Here is a 16,887-nt window from a genome sequence, read left to right as displayed (position 1 = left end):
CTAGGGAGTCAAGTATGTTGGGATTTTTCCTTTTGGAATTGTATCTTGCTCCCCCTTATTCAAAAAAATCCTTTCCCATTTTCATCTCTTACTCTGTGGTTTATTTTTACTTTTTGGACTTTGACCCACCTGCAGGGTTTTTTTTTTTAATGGTACTATTTCCCCAAATGGAGTACCCTTTGGCCCAACATTCTTCTTACCCCCCAGTTATTTGAAATACCACCAGTTTATAATGCAAATTTCCAAAATTATATAGGTCTTATTTTTAAACTGTTTTACTGATCAATTTGTCTATTACCACATCAGTAATCTACTGTTTCACTTACTGTTTTGTTACTTTGTTAGATGATCCTCTGGTTTTTTCTTTACAAAAAATATTTTTTCTCAGCATTTTGTTTCATCTCGATTTACTGTGGAATCAGCTTGTCAGATTTTCTTAAAATTCTCTTGGGATATTAGATGGCATTTGAATGAATTTATAGATTGACTTTAAAAGAGTTAGTACTGAACTTTTTGCACCATCAGGTCTGCCTAGCCAGGTGTATGTATGTCTCCACTTCTATTATTTTTAGCTGAAGATTTTTAATAGGTAATATATGTAGAAGATAAAAAATGATAAATGATGAAGTATTACCCAGTGGCCTGGTCTCCCTTTACAGAAGCAACAGTATTAATTTCCTTTATATCCTTACAGCGATATTCTGTGCCTCTTGAAGCAAATATGTGTACAAAAATCACATTAATTGTAACAAGTGAATCTAGCTTCTGTGGGGCCTGAAGTCAAAACTGAGGCCTTGTATAAGAAAATGAATGTCTAGTTAGATACAGAATGAATAGTTACTTGAAATGAGAAAAGAAACCACAACAAATAAGTTTCTAAGAGAACTGACGAAAGTACAAACAACCCAGGAAAAATAACACTTCTTTTTGAGTGTCTCATATATACTTACATTTGTTTTAGCTGTATTTTATTGGGTTGTCTCCTCATGTGACAATGATTTTTAAAAGTCATTCTCTGTGGCACCTGGGTGGCTCAGTCGGTTAAGCTCCTGCCTTGGGCTGGGGTCATGATCCCAGGGTCCTGGGATCAAGCCCTGCATCCAGCTCTCTGCTCAGCAGGGAGCCTGCTTTTCCCCCTCCCTCTGCCTGCCTCTCTGCCTACTATGTGATCTCTGTCAATTAAATAAACAAAATCTTAAAAAAAATATATATCATTCTCCGTAAGAATAGAAAGTTAATTTGGTCTTTTTCCTCCAGTGTTTGGAATGGGGTCCCGTGATATGACTCTTCCCCTTTGTGTCTCAGCTGTTTGTTTTTGTAGTGTGAATGAGATTTTTTTAAATTACATTTTTTTTAGTTGTATAAGAATATGAGTGACAGCGAAAAATACATTAATAATTTTTCTGTTTATAAAAATTTATATTTCTAATAGCTTTTCAGTTTATTAGTTTGGTTTTTATTTTTCTTTTTAAAATTATATAAGTAATAACATTATTAAAGCATCAAACCATATCAATGAAGTAAATCTCCTCTCTTATTTCCCCTTTCCCATTCCTACCCCATGTCTCAGAGGTAACCTTTATCATTAGTTTATTTACTATTTAATTTTAATTTTTTATTTAAATTCAGTTTAGTCAACATAGAATGTATTATTAGTTTCAGGGGTAGAATTTAGTGATTCATCAGTTGCTTGTAACAACCAGTGCTCATTACATCAAGTGTCCTCTTTCATGGCCATCCCCATACCCCCCTCCCCTCCAGCAATCCTTAGTTTGTTCCCTATAGTTAAGAGTCTCTTACATTTTGTCTCCCTCTCTGTTTTTATCTTATTTTACTTATATTATATATTATATTTATATCAAATATTTCATTTCCTTCCCTTTCCCTATGTTCATCTATTTTATTTCTTAAATTCCACCCATGAGGGAAATCCTACGGTATTTGTCTTTCTCAGCCTTTGTCACTAGAGTGTATACTTCTAGATGTCCTTTAAAAGCATTTACATACATATACACCTAGAAATATATTGTTTTTGTTAACAAATAGAATCATACCATCTGTGTTGCTCTGCATATGCTTTTTGACTTTTTAATCTTTAGGTTTTAGCATGTTTGTATGTATAAAGCTATATCAGTGTCTTAATGCCTGAAAGCATTGCTTATCAAATTTTTTTTTAAGATTTTATTTATTTGACAGACAGAGTAGGCAGAGAGGCAGACAGAGAGATGAGGAAGCAGGCTTCCTGCTGAGCAGAGAGCATGATCCCAGGACCCTGGGATCGTGACCGGAGCCAAAGACAGAGGCTTTAACCCACTGAACCACCCAGGCACCCCGCTTATCAAACTTTTAATGTTCATGTAAATCACCCCCTGAGAGTATAGCAGTGAACACTGAAATTTCCTCATGAGAGAAATTTTCTTGTATGTTCTAAGTAGACAGTCATTGCCATTGTATACTGGGGGGTGGGATGGGGAGAGTAGCAGGGGACAATTTCTCCAACCCCACCCCTGTATTTATATTTCTTTTTTTTCTTATTTCATTGCATTATTGGAACTTCTAGTAGCATGTTGAATAGTCTCATTGATAATGATTCTCTGACAGGAATGTAAAAGTGATACATCCATTGGTGGTATTTACAAAATTTTTAAATATGAAAACACCTTGAAGTAATTATTCCTTTCAGAAATCTAGTCTTCTGAAACTCTTAGACATGTGTACAAAATTTATGTACAAAGATGTATAAAAATGCATATTAAACACTGCTTGCTTGTAATGGAAAAATTGTAAGTAACCTAAATGGCCATTAGTAGAAGAATGAATAAATTGTGGTATAGTCAGACTATGGGCCACTGTGCTGCTGTCAAAAAAGAGATGGTCATAATATTGCTATGTCATGTTATTAAGAGAGAAACACAAGTTGTAGAAGAGTATTTATTGGCTGATTCATTCTGTATTTTAAAGTTCATGTGTGTGTGTGAGAGAGAAGTGTGTTTGAAGTACACAGAAAAAAGTTCGGGAAGCTTACACACCAAACATATTAATAGTGTATATCTCTGGTGAGGGTAGTGGTATTGACAGGTATTTTGCGGCTAAGTATAGGGGAGGCTTTTCTGTTTCCTGTTTTCAGTTTCTTTTATGTATTATTTACACCTTCTGTACAAAGTACTTAGCTTTTAAAATTTGAAAATAATGAAAGTAGAGAGAAGGAGAAAAAAGCAAAATACACTCCCAGTCAACAGAAAGAATTAGCGGAAAGAATACCAGGGAGAAGCAGGGAGCAGACAAATCCAAATCATCCAGTGGTCAGTAAAATTTTCTTAAATAGGCAGTCTGTGAACCTGGAAAAAATCAAATGGTACAAAGGTGTATATGGTGCAATAAAATACCATCTCACACCATTTAGGATAGCTACTCTCAAAAATAAAACAAAAAATAACAAGTTATAGATGAGGATGTGCAGAAATTGATTGGAACCCTTCTATACTATTAGTGGGAATGTGTTGTTGCCTTGAAAAACAGAATGCTGATTTCTCAATAAGTTGAAAATAGAATTGTCATATGATTCAGTAGCTCCACTGCTGGATATACACTCAGAATTAAAAGCACAGTCTCTAGGAGTTAACTGTACATTCATGTTCACTGCAGCATTATTCACAGTAGTTAAAACACTAGAAGAACCCAGGTGTTCATCTATGGATGAGTGGACAAGCAAAACATGGTACATACATACAGGGAAATGTTACTCAGCCTTGGAAGGAAGGAAGTTCTCACACACACTTCTTAACATAGATGCCCCTGACTTTATGCTTAGTGAAATAAGCCAGTCCCCAAAAGACAAAATGCTATATGATTCATTTCATATGATGTGCCTGGAGTAGTCAGAATCGTAGAGACAGAAAGCAGAAGGGTGGTTTCTGGCAGCTAGGAGGGGAAGAAGGGAAGGGGTGTTACTGTTTAATGGGTATAGAGTTTCCGTGTTACAAGATGAAAAGAGTTCTGGAGATGGATGGTGGTGATGGTTGCCCAGAAAATGAGAATTTTCTTAATATCACTAAACTGTACACTTAAAAATGGTTAAGATTGTACATTTTCTATACTGTTGATTTTACCACAGTTTTAAAATTTGAGGGGAAGAGTCCAGCTCTCTTTATTTGCCAGTTTCCCAGTTACACTCTTGTGAGGTAACCACTGGAAAGTGTTTTCTGTATATCTTTATTATCTCTATTATCGGTCTCCCTCACAGCACCCACTAAACTGTCTTTGTATTAGTAGTTGCTTACTGAATATTTTTTTAGTGATTGAGCCTGTGAATGAATTGAGTGATAACAGAAGGCACAAGAATCGGGGAGCTCTCTGTGTATATGGACTGAGATGTATATAGCCCTCTCTTTTAGTCGCCCAATGCAGTCTTCTCCCACTTCAGTGTGGCTGAGAATACTCTGAGACAGCTTGTTCAAGTGCAGAGTTGTGGCCTCATCTTTTGCAGTTCAAGCATGTGGTGAGAGCCCAACTATTCAACATTTTTCTAAGGCCCAGTACTCAACTTTGTGTATCTCTTCAAATAGTCTGTGGATCTGACTCAAAGAAGCCTCATTCCAAGTCATTTGTATGCTCCTACAAGGCTTTACGAATTGAATTCACCTATTTAGGGAGCATTTCTAATGTACTTATGGTATCAAGTAAAAGTAGTTGTCCTTGAAGCCTTCGTACTTTCTCTGTTGAGGTGTGGTACAGTGTTCATCATAGTAATATTGGGACACCATGCAGACTAAGTATGTTCAACCTTGTTAAGGAAGGAGAGCCTATATTTAGTAAAGATTTTTGTGAATTCTTCAAAATAAAAAATATTACATGTAGAGCACAGTTTCTTAAATTTAAGGTCTTTAAGGATTATAAGATCCCAAGTTTGAGAAACATTGCTTTGGGATTGAGTTCTGTGATTACAGCGGCAACTGGTAAACATGAACATGAATATGAATGCTAAAATTACGTGCTATTAAAACTTCATGTTGTCATAAACATTTAAAAACAAATTTTAAAACTCATGCAGAAAATTTACATATAATAAAGAATGAATTTATGAACTGTTGGAGAAACTGTGGTACAAAACCTTGAATCTTTGAGAAACTTCAGAATCCTTGAAAAAATTCTTATCCTGAACATCTTTACTCTTATAGTGCTGTTTAATGGAAGTTTTAGAATTCAAGTAATCATCTATTTCAACAAATACACATTTAGCATCTATTATGGTTTAGGCCACTAGGGTTTCAGTGGTAAATAGGGCAGTGATGGCCAAGAATGGGAGGAGAAGTGGGTCAGGAATTGTTTTTTGGTTAAGATCTGAAGGATGAGTTAAGTTTTAGCCAAATTGAGGGATAGAGTTAAGGAAATGCGATGAACTGGACTTCCCCACATCTCCAGCTTCATCGCAGAAGAACTACAGAACACTCATGAAAGAAATTGAAGAAGACACAAAAAGATGAAAGACCATTCCATGCTCATGGATCGGAAGAATAAACATGGTTAAAATGTCTATAGTGCCTAGAGCCATCTGTACTTTCAGTGCTGTCCTCATCAAAATTCCACTGGCATTTTTCAAAGAGCTGGAACAAATAATCCTAAAATTTGTATGGAATCAGAAGAGACCCTAAATTGCCAAGGAAATGTTGAAAAGGAAACACAAAACTGGGGCATCACGTTTCCTGATTTCAAGCTTTACTACAAAGCTGTGATCACCAAGACAGCATGGTACTGGCACAAAATCAGACACAGACCAGTGGAACAGAGTAGAGAGCCCAGATATGGACCCTCAACTCTGGTCAAATAATTTTTGGCAAAGCAGGAAAAAATATCCAGTGGAAGAAAGACAGTCTCTTCTATAAACAGTGCTGGAAAAATTGGACAGCTATCTGTAGAAGAATGAAACTTGACATTCTCTTACACCATACACAAAGATAAACTCGAAATGGATAAAAGACCTCAACATGAGGCAGGAATCTATCAAAATCCTAGAGGAGAACATAGGCAGTAACCTGTTCGACATCGGCCACAGCAACTTCTTTTGAGATATGTCTCCATTTTCAGGAGCGAGACAAACCATAACAGACTCTTAATCTCACGAAACAAACTGAGGGTTGCTGGGGGGAAGGGGAGTAAGGAGAGGGTGGTTGGGTTTATGGACTTTGGGGAGGGTATGTGCTATGGTTAGTGTTGTGAAGTATGTAAGCCTGACAATTCACAGACTCTACCCCTGGGCGAATAATACATTATATGTTAATAAAAATGATAATAAAAAAAAGATATGTCTCCAAAGGCAAAGGAAACAAAAGTGAAAATGAACTTTTGGGACTCCATCGAATCAAAAGCTTCTGCACAGCAAAGGAAACAGTCAACAAAACAAAGGGGCAACCCACGGAATGGGAGAAGATATTTGCAAATGACACTGTAGACAATGGGCTGATATCCAAGATCTATAAAGAACTCCTCAAACAACACACACAAAACAGATAATCACACTAAAAAATGGGTAGAAGACATGAACAGACAGTTCTCCAAGGAAGACAGAAATGGCTAACAGACACATGAAAAAGTGTTCATTGTCATTAGCCATTAGGGAGATTCAAATCAAAACCACATTGAGATACAACCTTACACCAATCAGAATGACAATAAGACAGTAAATAACAAGTATTGGAGAGGATGTGGAGAAAGGGGGCGGGGGAAACCCTCTTACAGTGTTGGTGGGAATGCAAGTTGGTGCAGTCACTTTGGAAAATAGTGTGGATGTTCCTTAAGAAATTAAAAATAGAGCTACCCTATGACCCTGCAATTGCACTACTGGGCATTTACCCCCAAAGATATAGATGTAGTGAAAAGAAGGGCCATCTGTACCCCAATGTTCATTGCAGCAATGGCCACAGTTGCCACACTGTGGAAAGAACCAAGATGCCCTTCAACGGATGAATGGATAAAGAAGATGTGATCCATAAATACAATGGAGTATTATGCCTCCATCAGAAAGGATGAACATCCAACTTTTGTATCAACATGACAGGACTGGAGATTATGCTGAGTGAAATAAGTCAAGCAGAGAGAGTCAATTATCATACGGTTTCGCTTATTTGTGGAGCATAAAGAATAATACGGAGGACATTGGGAGATGGAGAGGAGAAGTAGGTTGGGGAAAATCAGAGGGGGAGACAAACCATGAGAGACTGTGGACTCTGAGAAACAAACTGAGGGTTCTGGAGGGGAGGGGAGAGGGGGATTGGGTGAGCCTGGTGGTGGGTATTATGAAGGGCACGTACTGCACGGAGCACTGCGTGTGGTGCATGAACAGTGAATTTTGGAACACTGAAAATAAAATAAAATTAAATTAAATTTAAAAAAAAAGATGAGTAAAATATTCCTGACAAGGTTAGCAAATTTTAGAAAACAGAAAGGTTATAGAATTTAAAAAAAATTTTTTTTACTTATTTATTTGATAGAGAGAGATCACAGGTAGGTAGAGAAGCAGGCAGAGAGAGAGGAGGAAGCAGGCTCCCTGCTGAGCAGAGAGCCCAATATGGGGCTCCATCCCAGGGTCCTGAGATTATGATCTGAGCTGAAGGGTGGCCACCAGGTGCCCTGGTTATAGAAATTCTTCTATGAATGTTATTAAATATTTATCATATTTCTTATTCTATCTATAACCTTGTCTGTACATGAATATTACTTAAAATATAATGTTTATTTTCCTATTTTGAATGATTCTGTCACTGGAAATAAAGCATTTAAATCTGAAAAAATATATAATTTCAGTCATTTGGCAACTGTGTTCAGAATGTTGCTTCATAGTTATAATTTCTCCTATTTCCTTCTGGAGATTAAGGAAAATGGATTCACCTTAATTGGAATGCAAAGCTTTCTTAAGAAATGTTGGAGGATGCTAATGTATTTTTGCTTTGTTAGTTGAGCCAGTACTTACAACAGACTTGTGATTAGATTGTCAGACAACATGGTGAAGGGATTTAAGGTTGTTAAAATGCTTGGGTTTTCTTGTTGTTGTTGGTTTTTTTTTTTTTTTTAAGGACTTACATGTAATTTTGTAAATTGTTGAAAAGAAGCTTAAGAACAGCAAGTGTGCAGTTTAACATAAAATGAGTAGAACTGATTTATTTCTCTACTTAATGAGCTTTTTAAGAATTCCAGTGCTTAAACCTTTAAAATCAAACAATAGAAATTCCAACAATGCAGAGCTAATGTAAATGAAAACTGTTATAATCTTCCAAATAACAGCATAATAAAGTAACCTTGAAACATTGGTGTTGGCCCTACATTGTTTTCTGTTTGAATTGAGTGGCAATTTCCAACGTTGCAAAACAGTGATGGAATTAAGTGATGTTTCCAGTAAAAGAATTTTGCAAGTATAATATGTTTTAGTATTAAATTCTTACTTGTACATTTAGCAATTAAAATTATTCTTGTAATGATGATGGCATTAGAAGGGATAGGGAGCTGTCGAAGAGAATTTGAAGCTTAATTATCTCTTTGGTAACAAAATGCATAATCTTCCATTACAACGCTTATTTTCTTATGGTAATTGACTCATTTACTCTCTGGTTATCAATTTAACTTCCCCAACACAAACATCTGCTCTTACATTGTGTTTAATTGGTGTGAATACTAGCTACAGAGAAGCTAAAATCCCAAGAACATTTTAAAGGCAATATTCTATAATTCATGAAAGGGAAAAGTAAATGATGAATTGAACATTGTTAGCATTTATTTCTAATAGTCTTTGAAAATCTGTTTACTAAAAATGCATACTGATGTTATATTAATTGGATTTTTTTGAGAAGGGTTTTGCTGTATTTTCCAGAATCACTTACTCTGCCTAAGGGGGCATCTCAGTCCTTTATACTCAAGAATATAGCAAGCACTTCCTCAGAAACCTGGTACCTGAGGGTTAAGATCGCAGGCTTTGGAGTTGTTTTTTCAGTATGTTACAATTTAATCTAAAGAAGGGGACAGGGGTGAATTGTGTGTGTGTTTGTTTACAATCTTTAGAATGAAAAGCTAAACCTTAAAATTTTTATATGGCTACCTATGGGACAGAACAGGCTGGGGAAAACAGGGTTAGAAGCAAGATTTGTTTGAATATACCTTGTTGTTGTGGATTTGAAATTTTACAAAGTAATTCTAGAAAGGGGAAAGTAAAATGGGAACAAATGACTATAAATGTGTATCTAGTTTGTAGTATAGCTACACAGAAAGCTACAATTCCAAGTGGAAGTTATTATTACAAATAAACTTAAAATAGTAATTGAACCATATATACCTAATGAGATATACTCTAAAGACAAAACTGCAAAAATCTTCAACTGTTTTCTCTTATTTTTGGTGTGGAGATATTGGTGTAGTTATTCTGAGACTACTGAATAGAAGGTAAAACCTGGAGGTAATTAAGTTGGTGTCATTGAGAACGGATTTTTAGCATGAGAGAAAAGAGATATAGATGTAAGATTATTAAGATCCAGTTAAAACCTATAGCCCTGAATTTAATTGGATAACACAATGAAATCATGATGAATTCTTTTATTTAAAAAGTATATAATTCCTGGTTTTGTCCATAAGTAAGGCCTAAAAACAGTGACCAGAAGATACTAAAGACAAGTAAGGTCCTGTTATAAAGGACTCAAGCTTCCATTAGTCAGAGATGGGATAGTTTGAGAATCAAAAGAATAATAATTTGCATGGATTAAAACGACTCAAATACATTTTAATCCATAAATTCATAAGAATACTTTTTAAAAAAACCCTTCAGTGATTTCCTTCAGTCAGAATGGTATTAGAGAACCAGACCATTGTTTTGAAAATTGGTAAGTGAAGGGGAAAAAAAATCAGGCATTTAGCCTTCACTTTCTATGAGAGGTATATTTAAAGATAACCAAATAATTGATGAGGGGATATTTCTCTTTATAGAAGGGATGATGGAGTAAGAATATTACTATTTGGCAATATCTAAGACTGTTAACTTCACAAAAAGATAGTCACACATTATGAACTCTCCTGAAGGACCATGACACTACTTATGAAGTAGTCTTGAAAAAATAAAAAGAAAGAGCCTAACTCCAATCAGGCCTCTACATTTAACTGTTAAGTGCAGGACTAATATGTTAAATCCACCATGGCATGCAGTCAGCACAGGAAACTTTATAGGACAAATGACTTCTACAGTAAACAAATTGCAAACAAAGACAGGAGATAAAGGAAGAACCTGTAGATTAAAAGAAACATAAGAAGTAAATTAATATTAATGAATGTACTTGGTTTACCCAATTCAAATAAATCATTTCTTTAAAATGTAGATTGAGATATTGAGAAATTATTGTAGATACCAACCTGATGATGGTATTATAGTTTTGTTTAGAAATGGGGATTTTTCTTTTATAGTGGAACTTCCTTAAAAACTTATGTATAAAATAAAGTAATACTGGGAATTTGCTTTCAGAGTAATTGGGGAAAGACATGGGTTGGGTTAGGATGTGGATGGAGCAGCACCAGCCATGAGTTGGTAATTGTCGAAGCTATATGACAGGTGCATAGGGTTTATTGTTATTTTCTCTATAGTAAAAAGTTAGAGAACATAGGGTTTAATGTCAAACTGCCTAGGTTCAAAATCCAGATCTGTTGCTAAGTTTTGTGACCCTATGGAGCTACTTAGACTCTCTCTGTGTGTTAGTGTCCTTGTCTGTAAAATGGAAATAATATAATAATACCTAGATAATAGGGTTGTTGTGGGAAATAATGATAATAAGTTGAAAATATTTGTGAATGTTACCCATTATGGTACACTAAATATGTAAACTAAAATCCTGAAGTTGCTGTTGGTTAGAGATCTTGGTGTGTTTAGGAATAGTTCAGTTGAGTTTCTTGTTTAGTGTAGGAGCAGACTGAAACCCATGGCCATCAAATGTCTACTGGTAGAACCAGAACCAGAACTCAGCTAGAAGTCTCTTGACTTCAGTCATTGTAGTGGCTTCACAGTAAATCATTACTGAATAATATTCAAATAAACTTAAGTATCTGATCTTAACATTTAGGATCAAAAATATATTAGTTTATAGAGGGTATTATGCTTAGCAAAGTAAGTCAATCGGAAAAAGATAGCTATCATAAGATCTCCCTGATATGAGGAAGTGGAGCTGCAACGTGGGTGGTTTGAGGGGTAGGAAAAGAATAAACAAAACAAAATGGGCTCAGGAGGAAGACAAACCATAAGAGACCCTTAATCTCACAAAACAAACTGAGGGTAGCCGAGGGGAGGGGGGAGAAAGAGGGTGGTAGGGTTAGGGACATTGGGGAGGGCATGTGCTATGGTGAGTGCTGTGAAGTGTGTAAACCTGGCAATTCACAGACCTGTACCCCTGGGGCTAATAATACATTATATATTTATTAAAAAATTTAAAAATTAAAAATATATACGTATTAGTTTTTTCCTGCTTCTAAAATGTATTGCACTTCAAATGAAAACTCAAGTTTGTTCTTGTTTGTCTGTTTTCTTTGAGAAGGAACAGATATATGTGAACAGAGATGAGTCTAAATTCTTCTCGTATTAAAGAAAACTTAATGAACAATGTTTAGGGAAATTTTGAGGAAATAAAGGAATAAAAGGAGAGTACTTGTTCTACCAAATATATAAAAATATATAGTTATAGTCGTTAAGTTTGTGGTTCTGGTGCAGGAATAGACAGATCAGTGAAACCACTTAGTATCCAGAAATAACTCACGTTCATGAGTACTAGGATTTTAATATTAAAACTACCTCAAGGGGTGCCTGGGTGGCTCAGTCAGTTGGGCGGCTGCCTTCAGCTCAGGTCTTAATTCTGGGTCTGGGGATTGAGCCCCACATCAAGCCCCGTGTCAGGCTCTCTGCTCAGTGGGAGGCCTGCTTCTCCCTCTCCCTCTGTCTACTTGTGCTCTCTGTCTCCTTCAGATAAATAAATACGATCTAAAAAAAACAAAACCTACTTCAAATCAGGTACTCTTATTGGGACTGCTGAGGTTGTTGCCATTTAGAAAAATGTAAAGCTGGATATTTAGTAATGTCCAGATTATCTCATTGACATGCTACAAGAAAATGCAATTGAATATTTTTATAGTATGGAAGCAGGGAAAACCTTTGGAGTAAGAATAATAAAATATAGGTGCTAAGAAAAATGGGAGGACTGATAAATTTTACCACATACAAATTGAAAACTTTGGTAGAGTGTGTACTTTAAGTAAAAGACAAAAGAAGAAACAGAAGAAATACTGGCAGCATAATGAGACCTACTCTATTAGTCCAGGGCTGGGCAGGAGCCAGAAATCACACCAGGAATTTGAACAAGGACAGTTTAATATCAAGAATTATTAACTAGTAAAAGTGTTTTAACTACTAAAAAGGACAAAATAGGACTCTAAAGAATACAGAAATAGTAAATATAAGGATCAGATACTACCTCGAGAGCCAAAGGAGGGAATGTGAACAGACTGGGATGAGGGCCTCCCTGTTTGAGGTTGCAGTTCACACCTTGGAGAGGACATAGTTCCTACCAGAGGACACAGCCATGGGCCAGGCTGGTCCACAGATTTCCTTCTGGATTCCACAGACCTGAGCGCATGTGTGGAAAGTTACCCACTGGGGTGCCACGGACTGACTGATGATGAGCAGCAAGTTAACTTCTTAAGATTAAACATTCTTTCACTCCTTTGGCTCCTCCCACTTCCTGGGGTTCTACACACTTGCTATACTCTAGCTCTTCATTAGCCCAAATTATAAAGCTTCTCTGGACCTCTTCCCAGGACCTGCCCCACTCTAGCCAGTGTCGTAGGCAAGAAAATGAAAAAAAGAGGAAAGCAGATTGGAAAGGAAGAAATGAAACTATCTCTATTCACAGACACCATGATTGTTTATGGAGGTAATCCCACAATTGTCTGTAAAAAGCTGTTAGAACTGATGAGTCAGTTTAGCATGAGCATAGGGTAAAAAGTTAATATATGTAAATCATTTCACCTCTACGTGTTAGCAGTGGACAACTGGAAACTTAAAAAAAAAAAAATTAAGTACCACTTAACAGTGGCATCCAAAAATGTGAAATACAGAAACACCCAATAAAGTATGAACAAAATTTGTATATTGGAAACTATGAAACAATGATGGGAGAAACTACAGAATGAAATAAATGGAGAATTAACCCATGTTCAGGATAAGACTGACTCAGTATTGTTAAAATGTCAAGTTGTAACAAGTACAACATAATCCCAATCAAAATCCCAGCAGGCTAAGCACGTTTTAGCTCAACTATTGCTGCCTTGTGATACAGGGAGGCTTATTTGAAACTTTGAAAGAGGGATCAGTGAGACCACTTGTCAAGGAAGTCCTATAGGAAATTACAACATTTAGTGGGAGTTTAGACTAGATGATCTGCTCTTACTCTTCTAACTCAAAGTCTTACTCTGTGATTTATAAGTCAGTGTTTTACAACTTTGGAGCAAGAAGAAAGAGAAATACTGGAATATTTAGTCTTTTCAAGCATATTTAGCTTTTCCCCAAAGATCCTGTCACTCTTTCACCCTTAAACACTATTACATGCGATGAGGGATGTTACAAATGGAGGGTGTTACATGACTGAATTCTGTAAGGCCTCTAATGTGACATTTGTATGCCTTTTTTTAAAAGTTGTTGTTGTTATTTATCAAGCTGATTGAAAAGAAAAATAATGTCAGCTTACTCATTTTTTAAAATTTTGCTTATGGTTCTTCCAAAATGATAGAAGTCTTAGGGAAGTAGTCTTTTAATATTCATTTTTAGACAGCTTAGAATATTCATTTTGTCAATTTCTTTAACATAGTCAATCTAGCAAATATTTACCAACAAGGAAAATCAGAAATCAGAATTATTCTTCCAGCTAATTGTACCAGAATATCAATTCTTAAAGATACTATGTTCCTATCATATATTTTAAATTTTTTTTTAAAAATTTTATTTTTAAATAGGCTCCACACCCAGTGTGGGGCTTGAACTCATGACTGAGATGAAGAGTTGCATGCTCTACTAACAGAGCCAGCCAGGTACCCCCTGATATATATTTTAAATATATATTTGTTATATGCTTTGATAAAAACATCTGAAAGACTTAAATAAATAATAAGTAAAAAACTTTTAAATTCTAGGATTTAAAAAATGCTTGAAATCTGAATAGCTATTTTTATTTTTATTAATATCCTAATTTCCTTTCTGTTTTAAAGCCCAACCCGAATTCCTGAAACAGCCTACTAATATATATGCTCATGAATCAATGGATATTGTATTTGAATGTGAAGTGACTGGGAAACCAACTCCAACTGTGAAGTGGGTGAAGAATGGGGATATGGTTATCCCAAGTGATTACTTTAAGATTGTAGTAAGTATTTTTCAAAGGACACTTATCTCTGAAAACTTTAAATGTCTTTAAATATAATCACTAAGAGATCTGTTGTCTTATATATACCAGATTATGCACTACAGATGAAGACAAGAAAATACACATAGAATGTAATCTCTTCATTAGCTGATGAGAAAGCTGAGCCTAGACGTATTTTGGTAGATTATATAAGATCACATAGGTAGTTAGTAGTTGAACTAAGTCTGATGTCCAGAGCTCCTGACCAACAGTCTGGTATTCCAACTCAAACATGCTAGTACTCTTATTAAACACCGTTTTCACTATTTTCTTGGTAATGATTACTCTATGTGTGCACCAGTTATCTTCATAGCTCTCCATTCAAAGAACAGATATCATACACTGATGCTCAGGCCTTTCAAAAGAAGTGTGACCTAGGGTTGGACGATTGTTGTGACAGTAGATAAAAAGATTCTAAAGAAGTAAATAATATTAAATGTTTAAGAACATTCAGCCATTATTGTTTTCTTATTTGAGATATGGTTAAATCCTTAGTAATCCTTATTATTATTATTATCATTATCTAAATGCTAGTAATAAAATTATCTAAGTTTTGGTAATAAGGATTAATGTTTTAAGGTGTATACATGGCATTCATTGAAATAATCAGAAGTAATTATGGTTGTTACTGATGTAATGTCTTATAAATTTTTCATATAAGTAATTCATTCTTAGTAGGAATATATTTTCAATTATAAAATGCATAATCTCATGTTATAAAAAGTAATTCACAAGTATATTTAACTAATTGAAAAGCAATGTGTTACAGCTAAATGAGCATTTTTACTCTTACCAGTTTCATATTCTTAAAAGTTTTAAAACTATATTAATAACAATATTTGACATTTATATAGTAATTTATAATATAAGGGAAGCTTGTATATATGCATCCTCATTTAACTTCTTGTAGACTAGTCTGTTCGAACTAATGATATTAGAGATAATTTTAAGAAGATACCTTCAATTCACAAATTCAGACTTTTACTATGGTCATGTGTGGTATTGTATGTCAGATACTTTTCCAACCAAACGTGTAAGTCTACAAACACCGAGGGTAGTACTTTCCATAAGGATTAAGTTCTTAATTGGTTGTGTTTCCTGTTCTAGTCAGTTAAATCAGTACCTTTTCAATAAAATTGAGTTTAACAGGTACATAGATAGATAATGCTCAGTAGCTGAATCATACAATTTTACTTACTTTTTCTCCCTAGAAAGAGCATATCCTTGAGATTTTGGACTAATGTTCATCAGTCGAATCATAAAATTTTATTTATGTTTTTCTTTCTCAGAAGGAACATAATCTTCAAGTTTTGGGGCTGGTGAAATCAGATGAAGGGTTCTATCAATGCATTGCTGAGAATGATGTTGGAAATGCACAAGCTGGAGCCCAACTGATAATCCTTGAACATGGTAAGAGGGGCTGAAATAGTAAAATGAAAGAGGCTGACTGTGTTTGAGGAACTCGTATCTATCACAGTACTCTAGGATACCTCATGATTAATAACCTCTTTCTAAAGACCAGGATATGGCATAGCTAAGAGGAAAAGAAAGCCATCTAAGTATTTACTGTTGCTTAAAATGACATAGAAACACAATTTTGGATAATATTGAAAAGAAGAACTGAACTGTTGCAGTCTTACAGAAATAAATGTTCTTCATATTTCAATCATTTTAATCCCACAAATATATTTTTGCTCTATTAAAATAGAAAAACTTAAAGTACTTTTTGTTTTGCATTGAATTTTTCCAAAATAAAAATAACATGCCTTTTCTAATTATCACATATTTTAAAATGCTTATTATGAATTCAGACAACATTGAAAAATAAAAAAGCAGGGGAAAGCCATAGCCTTTATCCGTCAGAGTCTGTTCTGGGGAAATCACACAATAATTTGAACAGATAATCTTGAATATAAAGAACTATTAACTGTAACAGGATTAGAGTATCAAGGGGTTGGCTGGCAAGAAGTAGAGACAACTCTGGTGAACATAAGAATGGCAGATATAGGGGCGCCTGGGTGGCTAAGTGGGTTGGGCCTCTGCCTTCAGCTTGGGTCATGATCTCAGGTCCTGGGATCAAGCCTCGCATCAGGCTCTCTGCTTAGCGGGGGTCCTGCTTCCCTCTCTCTCTCTGCCTGCCTTTCTGCCTACTTGTGATCTCTCTCTGTGTCTAATAGATAAATAAAATCTTTATAAAAAAAAAAAAAAGAATGGCAAATATAGAGAGAAGTCACAAGCTGTAAGTCTGAGAGAGAGAGAGCATTAAGTTCCTCAGGACTGAAATCCAGACTGTGTTGGAGAGGGTGTGGCCATGTTTTACTGGACAACAGAGAAGTTGCTATGCTGTTGGAAACCTGCTCAAAATCCAGGGTCTGGTATGAACAACCAGTCACAAGGAGGTGTCTCCTTGAAGGCATTTGGC

At 35.4% G+C, this 16,887-nt stretch overlaps 1 protein-coding gene across 9 annotated transcripts in view; it reads left to right on the top strand.

The window, feature by feature from the left end:
• The window catches only part of NEO1 (neogenin 1), a 237,766-nt gene that overhangs the window by 113,867 nt on the left and 107,012 nt on the right, over positions 1–16,887 (top strand). For all 9 annotated transcript variants that reach the window (XM_059371881.1, XM_059371883.1, XM_059371879.1 and 6 more), the window contains exons 6-7: positions 14,272–14,426; positions 15,755–15,875. In XM_059371881.1, the coding sequence (XP_059227864.1) occupies positions 14,272–14,426; positions 15,755–15,875 (276 nt within the window). The remainder of the gene's footprint in view (positions 1–14,271; positions 14,427–15,754; positions 15,876–16,887) is intronic.

The sequence above is a fragment of the Mustela nigripes genome, chromosome 13 (genome assembly GCF_022355385.1).
Source record: "Mustela nigripes isolate SB6536 chromosome 13, MUSNIG.SB6536, whole genome shotgun sequence".
Classification (NCBI taxonomy): Eukaryota; Metazoa; Chordata; class Mammalia; order Carnivora; family Mustelidae; genus Mustela; species Mustela nigripes.
This window is presented reverse-complemented; position numbering and strand designations above follow the sequence as displayed.